At 38.6% G+C, this 17555-nt stretch overlaps 1 protein-coding gene across 1 annotated transcript in view; it reads right to left on the reverse strand.

Annotated features, from left to right (window-relative positions):
- Positions 1-17150, reverse strand: part of RET (ret proto-oncogene) — a 39846-nt gene extending 22696 nt beyond the window's left edge. The window contains exons 1-10 of the mRNA XM_010185233.1: positions 16997-17150; positions 15891-16013; positions 12828-13079; positions 10932-11225; positions 10201-10442; positions 8881-9082; positions 8217-8416; positions 3618-3876; positions 2339-2464; positions 916-1026 (exon numbers count right to left, since the gene is read on the reverse strand). Coding sequence (XP_010183535.1) covers positions 916-1026; positions 2339-2464; positions 3618-3876; positions 8217-8416; positions 8881-9082; positions 10201-10442; positions 10932-11225; positions 12828-13079; positions 15891-16013; positions 16997-17150 — 1963 coding nt within the window. The remainder of the gene's footprint in view (positions 1-915; positions 1027-2338; positions 2465-3617; positions 3877-8216; positions 8417-8880; positions 9083-10200; positions 10443-10931; positions 11226-12827; positions 13080-15890; positions 16014-16996) is intronic.
- Positions 17151-17555: the final 405 nt, after the last annotated feature.

Consider the following 17555-nt stretch of genomic DNA (forward strand, 5'->3'; position numbering starts at 1 on the left):
AAAGTAATTTATAATACACAATCACATTCTTGCATGTAAGAAATACAAAGATGCCTCTTTATTCATTCATTTTATAGAAGAACATGAGTCCTGGCCTATAAGATCCTCTAAGACTCCATTTTGAAATGTAGACTTGGAGTACACAATGTCAGAGTCAGAATTATTATTCAAGAAACATCTGTGGTCTTTATTCTTGAATTAAGATACTGATAGATAAAAAGATCCACTTGAAAATTGTAATATAGAAGACTGAAATTGCTCAAGTACAACACACTGTTTTTCAAATCTTCATATCTTCAGGGTGATTTGTGAACTTGTAGGTATGAGCAGGCATATGAGTGAAATGTAGGAAGATGTGTTCAAGAAAAAACACAAATGTATTTCAATTCTTCCTTCGGAAATGCTGTTCATATGAATCTCTGTCTGTATATTCAAATAGATGAAGCACTGGATCATTTTGATGGTCATCTGGCAAATAAGGCCAAGTGCATTTCCCCAAATCATCCTCTACAAGCACATATATTTTAAATTGAAATTTGTTTCTTCTTTCTTATTTAAACGGGACTTAAACTAGGTACAGTTTCTCTCATATTGTTCTAAAGTTGGAAATAGGGCATTAACCTATACTTGTTTCAGCAAATACCCCCACTGAAAAACACTACCTGTGAATTAATTCAGGGAGCAGAATAAGAATTACTGAGAAAACTTTTTCCATCCCCATCAGCTAATAGGTGTTGGCTGACTATCTTAAAAAAGAACAAGATTAGGCCCCATAACCTTAACTCTCTTGTGTGATTCAAATGCAGGTAAATATGTTGAGCGTGTAAAGGTATCTGTGATCAAGAAAGTGGAGCTTGAACAGTGATGAGCAGTGATGAGTGACACAGGAAAGCCCATCCTAAACTTAATCCATACTTGTGCAGTCTTGGGGACACACAGCTGGATCTTTGCTCTCAATCACATCACAAGTGCCATCCGGACAAGTCTTGATACTCGGGGTGCACGTGGAATAGTTTGTGGTGATCCCTGTGAACACAGAAACAGACGGCTGCACAAATACCAAGAGACTGATGGAAGGCTGACTGCGTCTTAGCACACGTTGACACATTGAAAAACAGATCACTTTTTTTTAAAATAAACACTTATGAATACCACCTACTGAACTAACAGGCAAGACAACAGCTAAAAGCAACTGGAAGGACTATATTTTTCACCGTGTTTTCTGCTTTGTGCCTTTGACAGCCCTTTGGCTATGTTGCTTTCAGTTACAGTGTGTTACTACTTGAAAAAAGAGCTAGTTGACCATTTTGAGTCTGAATCATAGAATGGTTAAAGTTGGAAGGGACCTTAAAGCTCATCCAGTCCAACTCCCCTGCCATGGGCAGGGACACCTCCCACCAGACCAGGTTGCTCAAAGCCCCATCCAACCTGGCCTTGAACACTTCCAGGGAGGGGGCATCCACAGCTTCCCTGGGCAACCTGTGCCAGTGTCTCACCACCCTTACAGTAAAGAATTTCTTCCTAATATCTGGTCTAAATCTACCCTCTTCCAGTTTAAAGCCATTACTCATCCTATTGCTACACACCCATGTAAAAAGTGCCTCTCCGGCCTTCTTGTAGGCCCCCTTCAGATACTGAAAGGCTGCTACAAGGTCACCCTGGAGCCTTCTCTCTCCAGGCTGAACAACCCCAATTTTCTCAGCCTGTCTTCATAGGAGAGGTGTTCCAACCCTCCTGAAGAGTGGCTTTCACAACTAAGGGTGTCTCTACACAATTTCACATGTATTTGAATATGAAGTTACAAGTTGTCAGAGAGAATTTGTGATACTCATGCAGTTTCAAGGGAAAAAGCATCAACAAGAAGCATTTTGTTCTGGAACTGTCAAAAGTACTTTCACCAGTCAGATCTGTGCTACAGACCACAGCGAATGGAGACAACGGACACTGCTTCTGTGCTCACTGTCTGTCTGCTGGGGCATACCTGCGCATACGCTCATTGGTATGTTTTAAGCTCAATTCATGAGCACAGAGATTATCTTGCAAATCGTAAGTCACCTCTTCCAGTTACACTGGTGCAAAACCAATTCAGTACCTTGCCTTTTATGTATCATGTTCAACATCACCAGGGACAAGATCACGAAAGATCACTGCAACTTAACAACATTTTCCTTCCTAGTGCATGTTTTATTTGGGTACCATAAGTAATTATTTTAGCCACAGCTTCTGTGTAGTTTATAATACCATGTTGTTCAGCCATAATAAATCAGTTTATATCTAAGGAAGACAAATGCACAATTATGACTAAACAGAAGCTTGATTTCACACAACAGAAACGTACCTTTTCCACCCCCCTGTCTCCACTGGCATCTTCCTGTGAGCACTCCCAGGCCACCACACTCTTCACATTCAGCATGGTGCTTACTCACAGCACAAGAGTCAGGGCAGTCCTCCTCTTTTTTTAAAACTGTTGGGAAGAGTGTTTGCTGTCAGTTCAGGACAAGGGAGATGAATACACAAGCAAGTCAGCTCAGATCAGAAGGAAAACTCCATTCTTAGATAGGAAGGAAAGAAAGATGAAGAAAGGCTGAAAGACTGAACACTGACTGATCCAACGGTCATTAAACTTAAATATCAATTAAAGCAAAGTCCAGATGTTTCTCTTCTGTGAAAAAAAAGATAAACATGGTGGGCATGGTTATCTTTGCTTGATAGCACACTGTCAATGCCTAGAAATGTGCTAACATATTGATAACAGAAAAATAAGGACCATAAGTACCTACAGCTTCATACAAAACTATTATTTAAAGGAAAAAAACCCCTAGTACTTGGGCTGAAACAGTAGAGCTCAAAGAGCAACAGCTAGAAATGTGTCATTTCAGACAGCACAAGGCTCTTGCAAAAAGAAAAGTCCACTGCAGTCTTTTGTTCCTCCTTTCTCAACCCCTTCACTCTTGGCATTAGAGTTGTGATATGATACAAGGGAATGGAGGCAGTTGTCAGGTAGAATTGTAAGGTTCTGCACAAAGTGTGATATGGTTTGGAGAGAAATTATTAAATTTCCAATGTGTTCCTCCTCTGTTGTGCCTGTTGTAGAATATTTCTAACATTCTGCCCTTATGAACTTTTCAGTAAAATGAAGTCAGTGCAATCGTTATATGAATGTTAAGCAAAAAATCTTTTCAAAAGGGAAATATTGGAGAGAGAAATGGAGAGAAAGATGATTAAATAAACATACTTAAGCCAGAGATTTGTGGTTTCATGTGTATATATATACATGCACACACACATAGTTGTTTTTTCTTCCATAGGGATACGTGAAATAAAAAATAAAGGTCACACAGATATACAAAAAAGATTCTCCTGAATCAAATGTCATCATGAATATTAGGAATTGCATACGATAGACTACCTTTCTGGGCATTAGTTCTTCAAACAAATAACTGCTACAGGAAAGTCTGAATCAGAACTCAAAATGCAAACTTTGCAATCAGTATCTTGTAGCTCAGGCTCATTTTCATTGTTAATGCCATCATTTTATAGATACCCTACTAATATGTCACCTAATACTGGTAACACTTGTAAAAAAGTAAATAGTTTTAATTGACTCAGGTACTTACGAGTTCCTTCTAATACAACAGTAAGGAAGGTTTTGGTATGTTTTCTGCTCTGCTTGTCTGTAGCTTGAATAGTGTATTGTATTTCCTTGCATTCAGGTCTGCGCAGCACAGAGGAATCATTCACATAAAGGCTTCCGTATTTGTCTTCTCGGCCTTGAAGTATGCTGACAGCATAGCAGCTTACGTTGGGGTACAGTAACTTGTAGGTGATGTTCACACCACGGAATTTCATACAGTTTTCAATGCAGATTTTTCCTATCTAGGCTCAAACACCAACAAAGAAATGACAGACAAGAGAAACAAAACTATACATCAAAAATTTTCTGTGCTTCCCAAAAATATCTGAAATAAATATCTGAGCATATCACGCCTTGTAGAGTTCAGCATTTATCTTGGGTTTACAGATTTGATATTTTCCTACCAATGCAGTATGTGAATGCTTCAAATGTTATTTATTCTCAGTAAAAATGAGAGGTAAAACATTACTGTTGTCTTCAGTCTAACAGTGGAAATGCAAAAAGCCTTGACCCAGAGACTTTTGATGTCTACTGCTGATGGTCAGCAGTGTTCAGTGAGAACAAGACCTTGGGATTTGGGAAAGTCTGGGTTCAGTCCCTGCTCTGTCCGAGGCTGATCAGTGAGAAAAATGTTGGATTTGCTTGAGAAAGCAAAGAGCTCAGCATGAACAAAGTTGAGATTTTTCTCAAATAAGATAGAAATTGTTTATATATATAGCTTTGGAATATTAGGGTTGAAAAGTTTCTGGCCAGCAGAGTTCTCTGAAAGCCTTAAAAGGAGTAAGAACCTCATTGTTTCCCATTTGCAATATTTAAAACATTTTCATCTAAAAATGAAAATATGTTGGTTTGCCATATTTTAACTTCTGCCTGCCAGAATATCTATGCTAGAGCAGTCTTCAGTCTGAAACAATTTATCCAAGAAGCACAGAAATGTAAAGCCCTGTCTTCTGTCCAGCTCCTATAGAAACTGATCCAAAGCTCATTTTGTTTTTTCCATTTGCAAGAGTGGGATTCGGATCAGGTCCAGAGGCATTGGCTTTCCTTGCAGAAAAAACCACAATGTGAAGGGTGGAGTGTTACTGAAGGAAACTTGGTGATGGATTCTTTTCAAATGCTGCAGTTAAGATGTGTTTTCAAGTAACAACACTGCTGGTAAATGCATATTTGTACATCCTGGGTTTAGCATTCTTATTAAAGAATGTAAAATAATTTTTTAAAAGTTTTTTGTACTACGACCTCTTCCTATAAGCCTGGACTATTCAAAGTCAGAGAGGAAGCTTTTGCAGTGCTAGCAGCATACTTTGTCATAGGATAGTCCCACTTCATCTAACTTATTTCTATTCACATCATTGACTGGTCACTTGGCACCATTTTCTGAGGTTTTTTTGGTTTGGTTTTTGTTTTTGGTGGCAGGATAACATACAAAGACTAATAAAGCAATCAGAAGCTAGGCCATTTCTTCCACGCCATCTCCTCTCCACAGCATGATGGGACTGGCAGGAAGAAAAAGAAGTAAAGAAAAGACTTCAACTGTTCATAAACTCTGTTTAGACACAAGGTCTAGACAGGTCCCTTCCAGAACCACGTCATCTTAGCTTTGGTGCTGCGCTGCAGTTGGCAGTGTTTTGCAACTCCTTAGATGGTGTTTCTTTGAGGCAGTAGGAGAACATAATGATGTTCCATGCCATTAATCGTTTTACAGACTAGACTAAACTGTACTTTCTGCCTACCCTGTCGTAACTGCTTTTTCCAGACATCTTTATGATCAACAGAAATTTCCTGCAAAGGGGATGGAGAAGACCCCATAAATTCAGAGTCTGTGAAGAGCAGATTATCCTTAGAGTAGTGCATGTGCCAGTTTTGCTTTTTTTGTGTAATTTGAGGAGAAGCTAAAAATGCCCCCCTCGATAAGTTTCTACAAGAAAGATAGATTTTCTCATTTTGCCTGATTCCACTAGCCCAAGCTTATAACTTTGCCCTGCACCACAGGTTCTGGAGTCAGCACAGCTCTCAGATGCAGCAGAGGACAACCATAGGGGAAGGAGGTTAGAAGCAGCCAGTTCCTCCTTCTCAGGAGGAGGATGGAAAAGAGCCTGGTAATCAGGATTAACATCAAGATACAGAGGAGAAACCTATCATGCTGCATTTTACAAGACACACAATATTTAACACAGAAATACCATTATCAGAAATAGGAACACAAAAATAGCATTTTCTGAGCTCCAGAGTTTAATAAAGTCTAGATAATGATAATGTTCCTCTTCACTGAATTCCAGGGACATTTGGACATATACCTTCTCTAAAAATCTCAGCCAATATTATTCATCACTTGTCTCACTAAATGTCAATAGAGCTTTAAGTCCTTTGATAAGTTAAATGCCACTGGGCAAGCCTTTACTGTTAGGCCATGCTTCTGCTGTTCAATTCATTTAGCTGCTCAAATAGACAAATGGCATCAGCCCAGCAGTTAATAATTTCTTCACGCTCTTGTGTTTTCCTTAGGGCAAGAGACAGTCCAGCCTTCATACTGACTTGACCCAGTACTTTTCCTTACTGCTCTGGCATATCACAGCTAATTATGCAGACGGCTTTAATAATGTGAAGTGCTGGGGACTAAGCTGCTTCGATTGACTTGTGCTCCAACCTTAGCACACTGTAAATTCAAACCCAGCCTCAGAAGAAGTGGATGACGCCAACTGATCGAGACCATCTCCACAGCTAGGATGAGTTTTGCATTTTGCTGGTTAAAAATCAGAACAAAATCCTTTTGTTAATTTGTGTTTAGATAGCACAGAGACATCTTCCCAGAGACTTGGAGTCCCCTTGCCAGAAGCAGTTTTCTCTGCTTCTACTGCCACCCAGTGAAACTGCACAGTTAGTGGGAATTGACATTGTTTCCTGAAACCCTGAAGTTCCCTTTCAGACATTCGACTGTCCTGACAACATACAAAACCAGCAGCTTTAAAAGTTAACTTTTTTTTTTTTTTAGTTTTGCATTCTAGATCTAGAAAACTATATACTCCCAGAGTTCAATTACAAATGCGATCAGGCAATCTAGGGTATGCATAGATAAACATGGTTTAACCAAATTTAATTTGGAATTCATTCATTCATTCATAATATTACTGCATACATACACCTATATAAAATCTGTGTGCATATGTATACATATACATGCACACATGCACAGAGATAATAATAAATTAATTAATACATATCCATACACATCTAACAGTTAAAATTCCACACTTTTTAAATTACAGTCATGTTATGACATACATAGAGTTGAGGCCCATTTACAGATGCTAAGAGCTAGACTATGAGTATCTTATTCACCTACGCTGTTATTTCTTTTAGGGGAAACCCACTGATTTCACTCTATCTCCAGGCAAGAGTTTTTTATACCATTGATAATAAAGCTTTCACAATCTGGTGCTACAAAACACCCAAACACTAAAAATATTGTGATCTTCATCAAAAGCACAGAATATGCTCTGAAATTTCTAATGGACTGCAAATTTAAAAGTTGCAGCCACAAGGCATCACAAAATGTCATAAAGAAGTACCTTTTTGTAGGGTGCCCACTGTGTGAGCACACTTGGTATCTTTTTCTTATTTGGGATATTCAGTGCAGACTATGGGTAAAATGTCCCTTGACTAAGCAGTAGCATTTTTATTGGTCATATAGGGCCTGTTCCATACTATGAAGAGCTATCAGGCCACAGTGCATTTCATCACGTTAAATATAAGAACACGCACTATATCTAACTTTTCTTTTTCTTTCTTTTTACAATTAGCCAGAGGCTTAAAGATTAATAAAACTGAATACTTCCTTATAAGTCGTCTAATAAATTGGTTTTCTCTGCATTTGGGATGATCATATTTTAGTCTCAATCCTCCTCTCTGCTACAAATACAGCAGTAGTTTTATAGCTTTATTTAGTTATGAGGTATACTTTCCAGCAGCACCCCCAAAATGCCTCATCACTGACATTTTTAATATTCATTTTCATAACATTAATTATATTGAACTAGTTCCTTATTAATGTACGTGTTCCATAGGAATTACACTGTAATTTTCACCTGATTAATGTCAACCTATTGGAAAGTGTTTCTGGAAGGCATTATTAATGGCAGTGGTGCTGATTAAACAAAAATGAGGGTTAAATTAGGAAACACATTAATTACTAACTAGCCATTATCTAGAGAAAATCCATTAACATACTGGAATATGTAGAGCTGGGACTCCAATAGCTAGGATATATTTATTTTTTCGTCCTTGATATTTTTTCCAGTTATTTATGCCTATGTCACTCATGGTTGCAAGTCCTTCTGTCTCTATTTCTCTCCATCAATACTTCTATGTTTAGCCCTTCTTCTGTTATTATGTGATGGGAAAGCTAGTGTGCAGCCTACCTGCTATCCACTGCATCCAGCAACAGTCACATTGATAACACATTTTTCATTGATTCTACTTAAAACAGCTACAACCAACGCTTTAACACATCTCACCCAAGTGGTTCTACCTACTAAGCTCCGTGTCTAACAGAGAGTGAAAGTATAATTAACACAGTTCTTACTTGTGCAAAACGTTCAGCATTTCTGTTGACTGTGAACTGGTAAGTCATGTTTGGAAACTGAATGCTGACAGGGAGGATGGAGACATTGAAATGAAGCATCAATGATTTTTCTGGGCCATGAAATTCTGTGTCATTCACCAAAACATCCAACTGGAAAGAACGATGCTCTGTGACTGAAATACTTTTATTCAGTACCAGTTCTGCAAAGGAAAAGATTAGTCTATTACTGGCCCACATAATCTGCAAATGTGTATTGTGATACTGCAATCCCTACAAAATTATATATATCAATATTACACATATCAAATTTATTCCTAACGGGAAACAGAAGGTGAGTTAGAGATGAAAATATGCTTCTATGGAGTTATGCTCCAAGCCATTCAAGATGCTTGGAGAGGTCCTCTTCCCTTCTCCCTACCATGTTGAGAATTCTACAAACAGAACCTCTTGCTTATTGGTATGCACATCATCCTCCTCTATGCTCCCTATCCTAGAGATGCACAAACTGTTTTTTTCAGTACAAGTTTACAACTCAAAATCTGCTTAACTTGAAATTTCCCAGCTTTCTTTAGCTCAATATATACAAAACATTGGAAAAGTTCAAGAGCTTATTGGTCAATTACTAGCAAGCAACTTCCCCTTTATTTGAAGAATGAGACCTTACTGTACTCATGTTGAGTTCCCCTCACTTGGCTTCCATTTGGGCTGAAGTGGATTTCGTCGAAGATGTGCTCTACCCGAAATGTTTCACTTATCCAGGGATCATTGGTAATGATGGTTCCTGTGTATTTCTTTCTGCTGCTTTCAAGGGGATAAATAGGTGTGGTGTCTGCATCATATACAGCTAATGTTGCAAGGACAGTTCCCTAGATGGAAATAATAAAAGACATTGCTGAATGGCAATGCAGGCATGCAATTTCAAAGAGAATAAATTAATTTATAAAACAGTTTTATGAGACCTTCACTTTCTATCATTCAGAAATAAATCAAACTCCCAGATCTCAGAAAGTAAAAAGGAGTTTATGACCAGGGAAATGTGATGTCCATGGGTGTCCTGTCAACACTTGTTCCAGTCGGGAGGTGGCAGCAAACTTCCAAAATAATTCTTTTCCCTTCCAGACACAAACATGAGCAAAATACACTTTGAAGGGAAATTTGACTGCCAAAAGAAATGTCACTGTTGTGAAACAGAAGTCCTCTCATGAAATACGCATCATTTAGGCTTCGAAAGAAATGCCTTCTCCATACCATTGACTCATAAAGGGTTTTTTCTCTAGTGGGAACGGCCAAAGAGTCCACTTGTGTACTTTACTGAAGCAAGGGGTGTATATGTTCAGGGGGCACAGACAAAGGCACCCAGGGGTTTAGACCTCTCGAAAGATCACCGAGACATGGAAAGGGAAAAGTGGGAGGGTACCGTTAAAGCAAGATCCCGGAGCTCTCCCTTAACTGTCTGACACTGGAAACCAACACCTTCGCAGGTGCAATGTTTATCTGCAGAAGATAACTTCTCCTAACTTTCTGTTACTGCTACAGCATCCTAATAAATGTTCTGAATGTAGTCTGGATATCTTATATAGATTTGCATATATGGGAAGGATACACACATACACCTGTTGTAACAATTCTCAATTTCAGTTTTCTGGGGGAAACAACCTTGTAACAAATGCAGAGCAGAGCTCAGGATGGAGAGATACAGCAACCCTGACCACAGTCCTAGCAATGGTCCATCCTACCTCAGCAACTGCTAATGTTCTTTACACTGTTTAAATCCTGACCCAAACTCTTCTTTGGGTTCTGAATAAAATATAATTCAGGGGGGAGGAATTCTACAGACTCAATGTTTTACAACCACAGCTCTGAAGAGCAGGATGTGGTCCTGTGCATGATGCTGAGATCTATTACCCTGAGCATGGTGTTTCCCACTCATCATGCCCCCACTGCTGCACTCCTACTTCAGGGACTAGGTAAAGGAGAGCATTACCTCTTTTCTGTTGAACTCCACAACAGCATCTGCAGTATCAGTGCCATTGGGAAGGAAGGGAGGAGAGTCATCTTCATCCAACACATTCACCAAGAAGGGCACCTCAACCTGCATTTCCCTGGAGCCCTCTCTCACGGTACATTTGGCAATCAGCTCATATCTCTCTCTCTCTTCTCGATCTAGGCGCTGCGTCACACTTATGCCAGTGGTGTTCTCATTGTATCGAAAGGGTATACCTTCAGCTGAAAAACACAGCCACAGTATAAATAGGGAAAATCACCTCCCCATTATAGGACTCTTGACAGTTTTATTCCTTAATAGTCTTTTACAATCCAGTAAATCCATTTGGACATCATGATTGCATGATAAAAGGCAGACTCAGAAGTGAAACCAAAGGAGGTTGTGGGGCTCTGTTAGGGTAGACAAAAATCATGGAATAGATGGGAAGATCCTACACTCTAGAAGAAGCACAATTTAAAGCTCAGGGTATTCCCAATCTGCTCTTAGCAGGTGCAAACTTCTAAAACCAATCTTTTTTCCTTAGGGAAGGAGATAGTCCTCCTTCCCATCCTCTCTGTATATCGCATAAGCAAAATCTTCAAGCACAGTTCACGTTTGCAACAGAATTTCCTTTAGAGAATCAATCTAGAGGTTCTACTACAAAAGAGATCATAACAGTGCAGCTGTTTGCATCTGTTACTGGTACATGAGCAGCTCAGTTCCAGTTTTACCTGCCAGCAGTTTGTAGGAAATGCTGAGATTCTGACACAGATGATGAACTGAGGGTAATTGGAGCTGATGAAATGTGCCAGGTGGTTTATTCTCTTTGATGTGAAAGGAGAGATCCATTTCTGTGAAGCAAAGCTGCCGTGCTGTCAGGGAACTGCAAGCTGGTGCAGTAGCATTGATCAAGGAGAGGAAAACTGTGGTACGTGTAGCAGAGTCACATTCCTTCTCTTGAAAAGGGTGGGATGAAAGGAAGACATACAGCATCACCTTTGATAATGGCATCCAGTTTCCTACAGCTTCAGGAAAAAACCCAGAAGAAGTATTTTATAGAAGACAAGTCAACATGTCTTTTTACCCGTTTTGTGCTCTAGTCCGTTATTCCACAAACAACCGTATTGTCCTATAATGTAATAAAACAATTCTTGAATCCATCATCTGCTAGTTGGAAGGCTTTAAATCTTAACCTTAATAACTCCAGTAAGCCAAAAAAGTATGGATGTTAACACCAATTTTACATCGTAGAACCTCACAGAACGATATCAGTGTTCTGTCTGCAAGACACTGACATAAAATGAGTCACTATCAGTAATCAGCTTTTTCATAGGACTTTTTTTTCGAGGGACTAGAGCAGAGTTGGGTGGCAAAATGGCAATAAATATTCAGGACAGGCCTATAACAACTGCTAACCGTTATTTAAGTCACAGTGTTCTGATAGTTCATACCAGCTTAAGATATGCCCAAATTGTTTATGCTTAGAGGGAAAATTGCTTCATGATCTTGAAATATAAAAAGCTGGTCAAAAGATAACACAAATGTTAATATCAACCTGTGGCATCTACTAGTACAGCCCCAAGCCTTAAATACTTTACCTTGCTTTGACTACAGATAGAATGATATCTCTGTAACAGTTCTAATTCCCTTGAAAAAATGATCTAGGTCACTTTGATCCATATGAACAAAACAAGACTCTCAAGTTCTGGACACCTATTCTTCCTTTGTTCAGTTACAAATCACTATTTGATACTCATGAACACTGAGAACCAAAAATGCAGCAAAAAGGGGTGAGATACCAAGCACTCAGCACTTAAAAACTAAAGCTGTGTCTGAGGTTGAACATTTAAAAATCAAGGCACCTAAATCAAAGGGTAGTGTTGAAATATGCCTCTTACAAACCCAAGACAGTTACTACAGACTCTCTCCAACAGCAGAATTTCTGCAACTGATCACAGCAGTATGCCATTAGCTCCTCACCCATTTCCTCCTCCACCATCTAATGATACCTAATTTCCTCATAGATCAAAATCACCAAAACCAATTTACTGCTAAAGATCAAAAAAGGGGGAAAAACTGAGATAATTCATTTCTGTAGTTCAATAGTAAGCTTCTTTAACAAAGCCAAATCTCAAGATAGGGAGAGAGGTACAGTTAACTATTCTTCCAAGAGCTGTTCTGTGTTACATGCAAATATACTTCGTGAATCCGTGTTATGATACAAGTTTGAGGACCATTTATGTAAGAGTTTGAACTAGTCTAACTGCAGTAACACAGCGGAATTGGCTTAATTTGCATCAGTAGATGAACAAACTGCAAATCTCAATGTAAAACTGTAACTTATGCAGCTGAAATGCAGAAAAAAAAATTAAGTAATACAACTTTCCCATTGTACTGGAGACCACGGTGTGAGCAACTGGATCTGTCCCAGGTCAGTGTGTGCTTTGGCATTTGGTTCCCTGCATTTGCTGTGGGTTTTGTTAGGTCTGGTTTCTCATTTTAAAAGGGCAGATGTGTTTTTTTCCAAATTTGATGCTCAGATGCTGAGGGATAAAACTCATATTCTGCATGTACTTTGCTTTAACAACAGATACTTCAACATGAAAAGCTAGTGTTCTTGTACTTACACAGCATGTTAAAGTCTTCTCTATCCAGACTTCTGCTGAGGTAGAGAAGTCCTGTATTTTCTCTCATTTGAAACCAATGATTTTCATGGGATCTTGCTCGAGAAATTATGAGATTCTGGCACAGGTGAAAGTGGGCCACTTCCCCGTGTGAATCCCTCAAGGCGTGGATGCGCAGGAGCGGCGTACCTGCTGGCTGATCAATGTAGACGTTCTCTGAGTACTCTTTCCTGGGGAAGTAGAGACCAAAGGCAGCTGCAAAAGAAAGCACACAAGAAGAGAGATGCTCCCAGTTAAAGTATTTTTGCACTGGCATTTTCTTAAGTGATTCATTTCCAAAAAGCCAAAGGCTTCATTCTCTAAGGATTAAATAAGCATTAAAAGAGATGTGGAAAAAGGCAGATCCTCATCTGGTGTAAATAAATAGTTTTACTGTACTCAAGCCAGGGACAGAGCTACCAAAAATTTGGCCTACATTTATGTTCAAGTTACAAAATCATCTGCTTTTTGAAAGCAAAACTTCTTTGCTGTAAACATGGCCCAGTTTAAGCAGAACGCTTAATGAAGCTCTGCTTGCCAAGTTTTACTTAAGTTAGTATCTGGGGCTCTCAACTGTAATTCCATTATCTCACAGATGATATTCAAAGAATGAAAAACCCTTTGATAAAATCACACACTTTAAAAGCCAAAACACACTCTCTGTTGAAAGAAAGCACAGGAATGTATCAATGGCTTGCACACACTTTTCCTTGGTTTACATAAAACCTCTCTTAAATAGGAGTCTTTTTGCAGCTCCCTACCTTTCAAAACAGGCCAGCATGATACTTTTGGTACAGAAAATGAGACTTGTTCAAATAAAATTGATATGAAAGTCCTTATAAGAACTTTAAATATGACAGATGAGAAAGCTGAGAACTAAGGTGCCTGAAGTCGGGAGGGAAACACACTTTTTTTTAAATACAATGGCTGTGACTGACCCATTATTCTTCTCTGATTCCCCCCTCCCCTTTAACATTGCAGACATTTACATTTAGTAGGGCTTTATTGCCCCTTGATACCTGTTTGTTCAGATGATCTCATCTAACCACGTCACTTCTCAATGGTCTCTCGACCCCTTTCCAATTCTTCCCTTCCAATTCTACTGCTTGTAGATACCATTCTAGTGAGGTGCCTGACAAGCCAGGAAGGTACAAAGTGATGCTCATTACACTCACGCACCGAAATACTGGAACTGTCACTCTCGTACTTCACCTGCACTGACAGTACTTGCTCCCATACAAAAGAAATCGTGCATAATGCAGAATTTTGCATCATTTAATCTGACTTGATAAGGAGTGAGGCATATAAAAGGCTCACACATCTGCCGAACAAATGAAAATCATAACAACTTCCATATGCTACTAATACAAGACTATCTTAGCTTAAATCAAGCCAGATACAACTGGAAATGATGGTAATACAGCAGTAAGATTAGGGATAAAATGCCAAAACATCTTCAAAATACCATCAGGCTATAGCATGTATTTATTTTTTTTATTATTATTATTGGATCCATACACTGTCCTACTCAATGGAGAGGACCACAAACAAACTGTAAACAAGAGACCTCTAATTTCATTTGGAAATACCACAGAAACCACTGTACCTTGCAATGATTCATGACATCATCAGCATCCCTAGATGCAATTACATCCTTGAGATTTACAGAGGGCCATTATTTTTTCTACATATACTTTGCAATACGTGAATAAAGTGGTAAAGTAATATGGTAGGTAAATTCGCTCCAAAATAATTAATTCAAAGGGAAGCCAACAGTAATCTTTTGAGAGTTTTAGAAAAGCATTAACACCTGATGTCCCCTGTCTGGAGGAAAACTATTACTTCTGATTCTGGTGCTATCTACTTAGATTCCTGAACACTCAAAATAGATTTCAAGTATTTCCCCAGCCCTTTTGTTTGTCTTTTTTGAGGTGCAGAAAAACCTGGTGAATATGCACCACTAGAACTCCTAAGAAACTGCTTTGTTAACAAGAGAGACGTAATATCCAAATAGCAAGCCCAGTCTCAGAGCAAACAAACAGAATTCCTTGAGGTCTTTTCTATAAAATCTTGAATCTAGAATTATGAAAACTTCCTCACAAGAAATTAAACACTGAAAATTCACTCTTCAAGACCAAAAATTACTTTTAGCCTACTGATGCATACAAATGAGGCTTAAACAACATTAGCTATAGGACAGAGGAATGTTTATTTATTTCCTTATGTCTAAGACTGGGGTGAACAGTTCTAATGTGAGCAATGCTGTTTGCTCAGCATCACAAACACATGACATAGTCCAAGAACCGGCACCATAGCAGAGACATGAAATCGCCTCCAGTAATAGAAGCATATAGAAAGTACAGTATATGTAAATGGTATGAATGTGTAAAATGTGAAATTGGAAAAGAAAAGGAAAAATGTGGTATTTTGAGTTGTATTTATTTCCTTCTCTTAAACATGTATGTTAATCTTTTATGCTTTGCCCTACAAACATGGGGCCACACTCCATGCTCGTTATACACAGCCTCGTTTAACAAAGCACAGGAAAAATTATTACAGATATTGTCAGTTGAATGTCTGAAATCTTGCATCCAACTACACCATAGCAGAGGTCAGCATCCTGACTACTCTGCATTTTAAAGAAAAAAGAGCATGCTTCTATATAAAAGACAACATCTGAGGATAGTTTTAAGTGACACCAGTGAATATGACATGCTTTCATGTTTTACTTAGACAACAAGTATTTCAAGTGAAGAGACTTTACAACGCTGTAGAAATTTAGATGGTAAAATAAAATAAAATTAAAGAAAAATTGATTTAGCCATGAAACAAGATTCACCCAATGCTGCTGATCTTGAAATTACTTGGATTTTGTAAAGTGGTTTGTGTCACTCTCTAACTCCATTTCAAGCACTGAAATAGATGAAAGGTATGTAACAGACTGCCCAGGTCACAACCACACTCTGCATGTAAATCTTTGGAAGCTGATTTTGAAGGAGACCTTTGAAGTAGAAACGTAGCACCCACTTCTCCGAGCTGCATTCATTCCTTTAAGCCCTAGTAAGTTAAAACCAGATTCAATAAACTTGCCATCTGGCAAGTATGCTGCAGGAGGAAGAGGTTCTAATCCTGGCCACAGTTCCTTCTGTCCTGAAAAAAACAAAATCAATTTCCAAAGACTTGTGCAAGCTTCCTATGGAAGCCAGATGGAGTTTTTATTGAATCTGCCATTTATATAAAGAGGAATTGAGATGGTTATGCTCAAAACTGATAAAGTGCTTCTGCTTAGGAATTAAAAGCAGAGAAACATTTCACATTACAACCTTGAAATACATCACAAGAAGGTTGTGCTCTATAACATACGTGAGCTACATTAAATATATTTGTATACTTATATACAGAGAGAGTGTTATTGGAATGCTTTGGAATCTCTGAATGATTTTTAGAAGATGCTTCAGCTCTCCTCTATTCCACAATCAGCTCAGAAAACATGGCAGTCTTTGATGGATGAGCAATATTATGTGATAATAGCATATCAGTAACATATAAAAAAGTGATCATGTTTAAGCGGATGCAATGCTACTGACTAATAGATCCTACAGGAAACAGATACAGTTATGACAGCAGTTTTCCAGTTCGGAGAGAGAAAGCAGAGAAAATGAGAGTGGAGAAATGACATTACATATACTTTGAAGCCTTAGTGATTGCCTTTTGGAATAAGGCAATTTTTCACATGGCTTCATCATGAACGATTAGGTAAATAATGCCCTTTTTGATACAAATTAATTTTTTTTAATGAAATGTGTTGTAGAAAACTTTAGATGTTTTTAGCACTTTCTGCACTTAGCACTATAGCCCTCAGTAGCACCAGTGGACTACTCTTGATGAAAACTACTAGACTACAGCAATATTGCACTCTTACCATCAACCACGATGAGGAAAAACATAATATAACTTTTTAGTCACAAAATTAAGTGGTGTGAAATTTTTTATGAGTAAAGGGGAAAACCTTACCATGAGTGTCTCCCAAATGATATTTGCAACTATCTTTCAAGGTAAAATTGCACACCTGAGAAAACAGGTTTTGAAGCAAATTATCTCAGTCACAAGATTTGCTCTGGGAAAGGACGCACTTAGATAACCAGAAAACTGTCTCAGGTCCATGTGGATCATCTGAAGAGTCTCAAAACATGCCAGAGATGGTGAGAAGAGAGGACAGCCAGCACACAGCAGGGTCACTTGCTCAGAAGCATCCTGTTTACCTGGTCCACAAGGCAAAGAACCCATCGACAACATCCTCTTCTAAAGAGAAGGCAGTGAAGGTTGTAGCATCCCATGAGCTGCCAGTCAGTAAAAAGCAGCAGACAGCTTCCTCTTGAACCTGGCATTGAGAACCCAAGAGCCAAACCCACAGAAACAGTGAAAGCAGGGCACTGTTCAAAGTCAAGTCTCTCTACTGAACCAGACTATTTGCATCAAGCTAAATAAGCAGGTGCCTTATGTAGCTCATAGTGAAAATTCAAAGCTTACATGACTGCTGCTTGGTTTAAGTTACACCATCTATTTGAACAAAAGGCCCACTCTTGATTTAAAGACTTCAAATGACTGAAATTTGACATATCTCTTTAAAGTTATTTTGGGCATCATTACTCACGTCATCCATAAAATATGTTTGTGGCCTGAATGTTTGCT

Source organism: Mesitornis unicolor, unplaced genomic scaffold, assembly GCF_000695765.1.
Source record: "Mesitornis unicolor isolate BGI_N332 unplaced genomic scaffold, ASM69576v1 scaffold25245, whole genome shotgun sequence".
NCBI classification, from domain to species: domain Eukaryota; kingdom Metazoa; phylum Chordata; class Aves; order Mesitornithiformes; family Mesitornithidae; genus Mesitornis; species Mesitornis unicolor.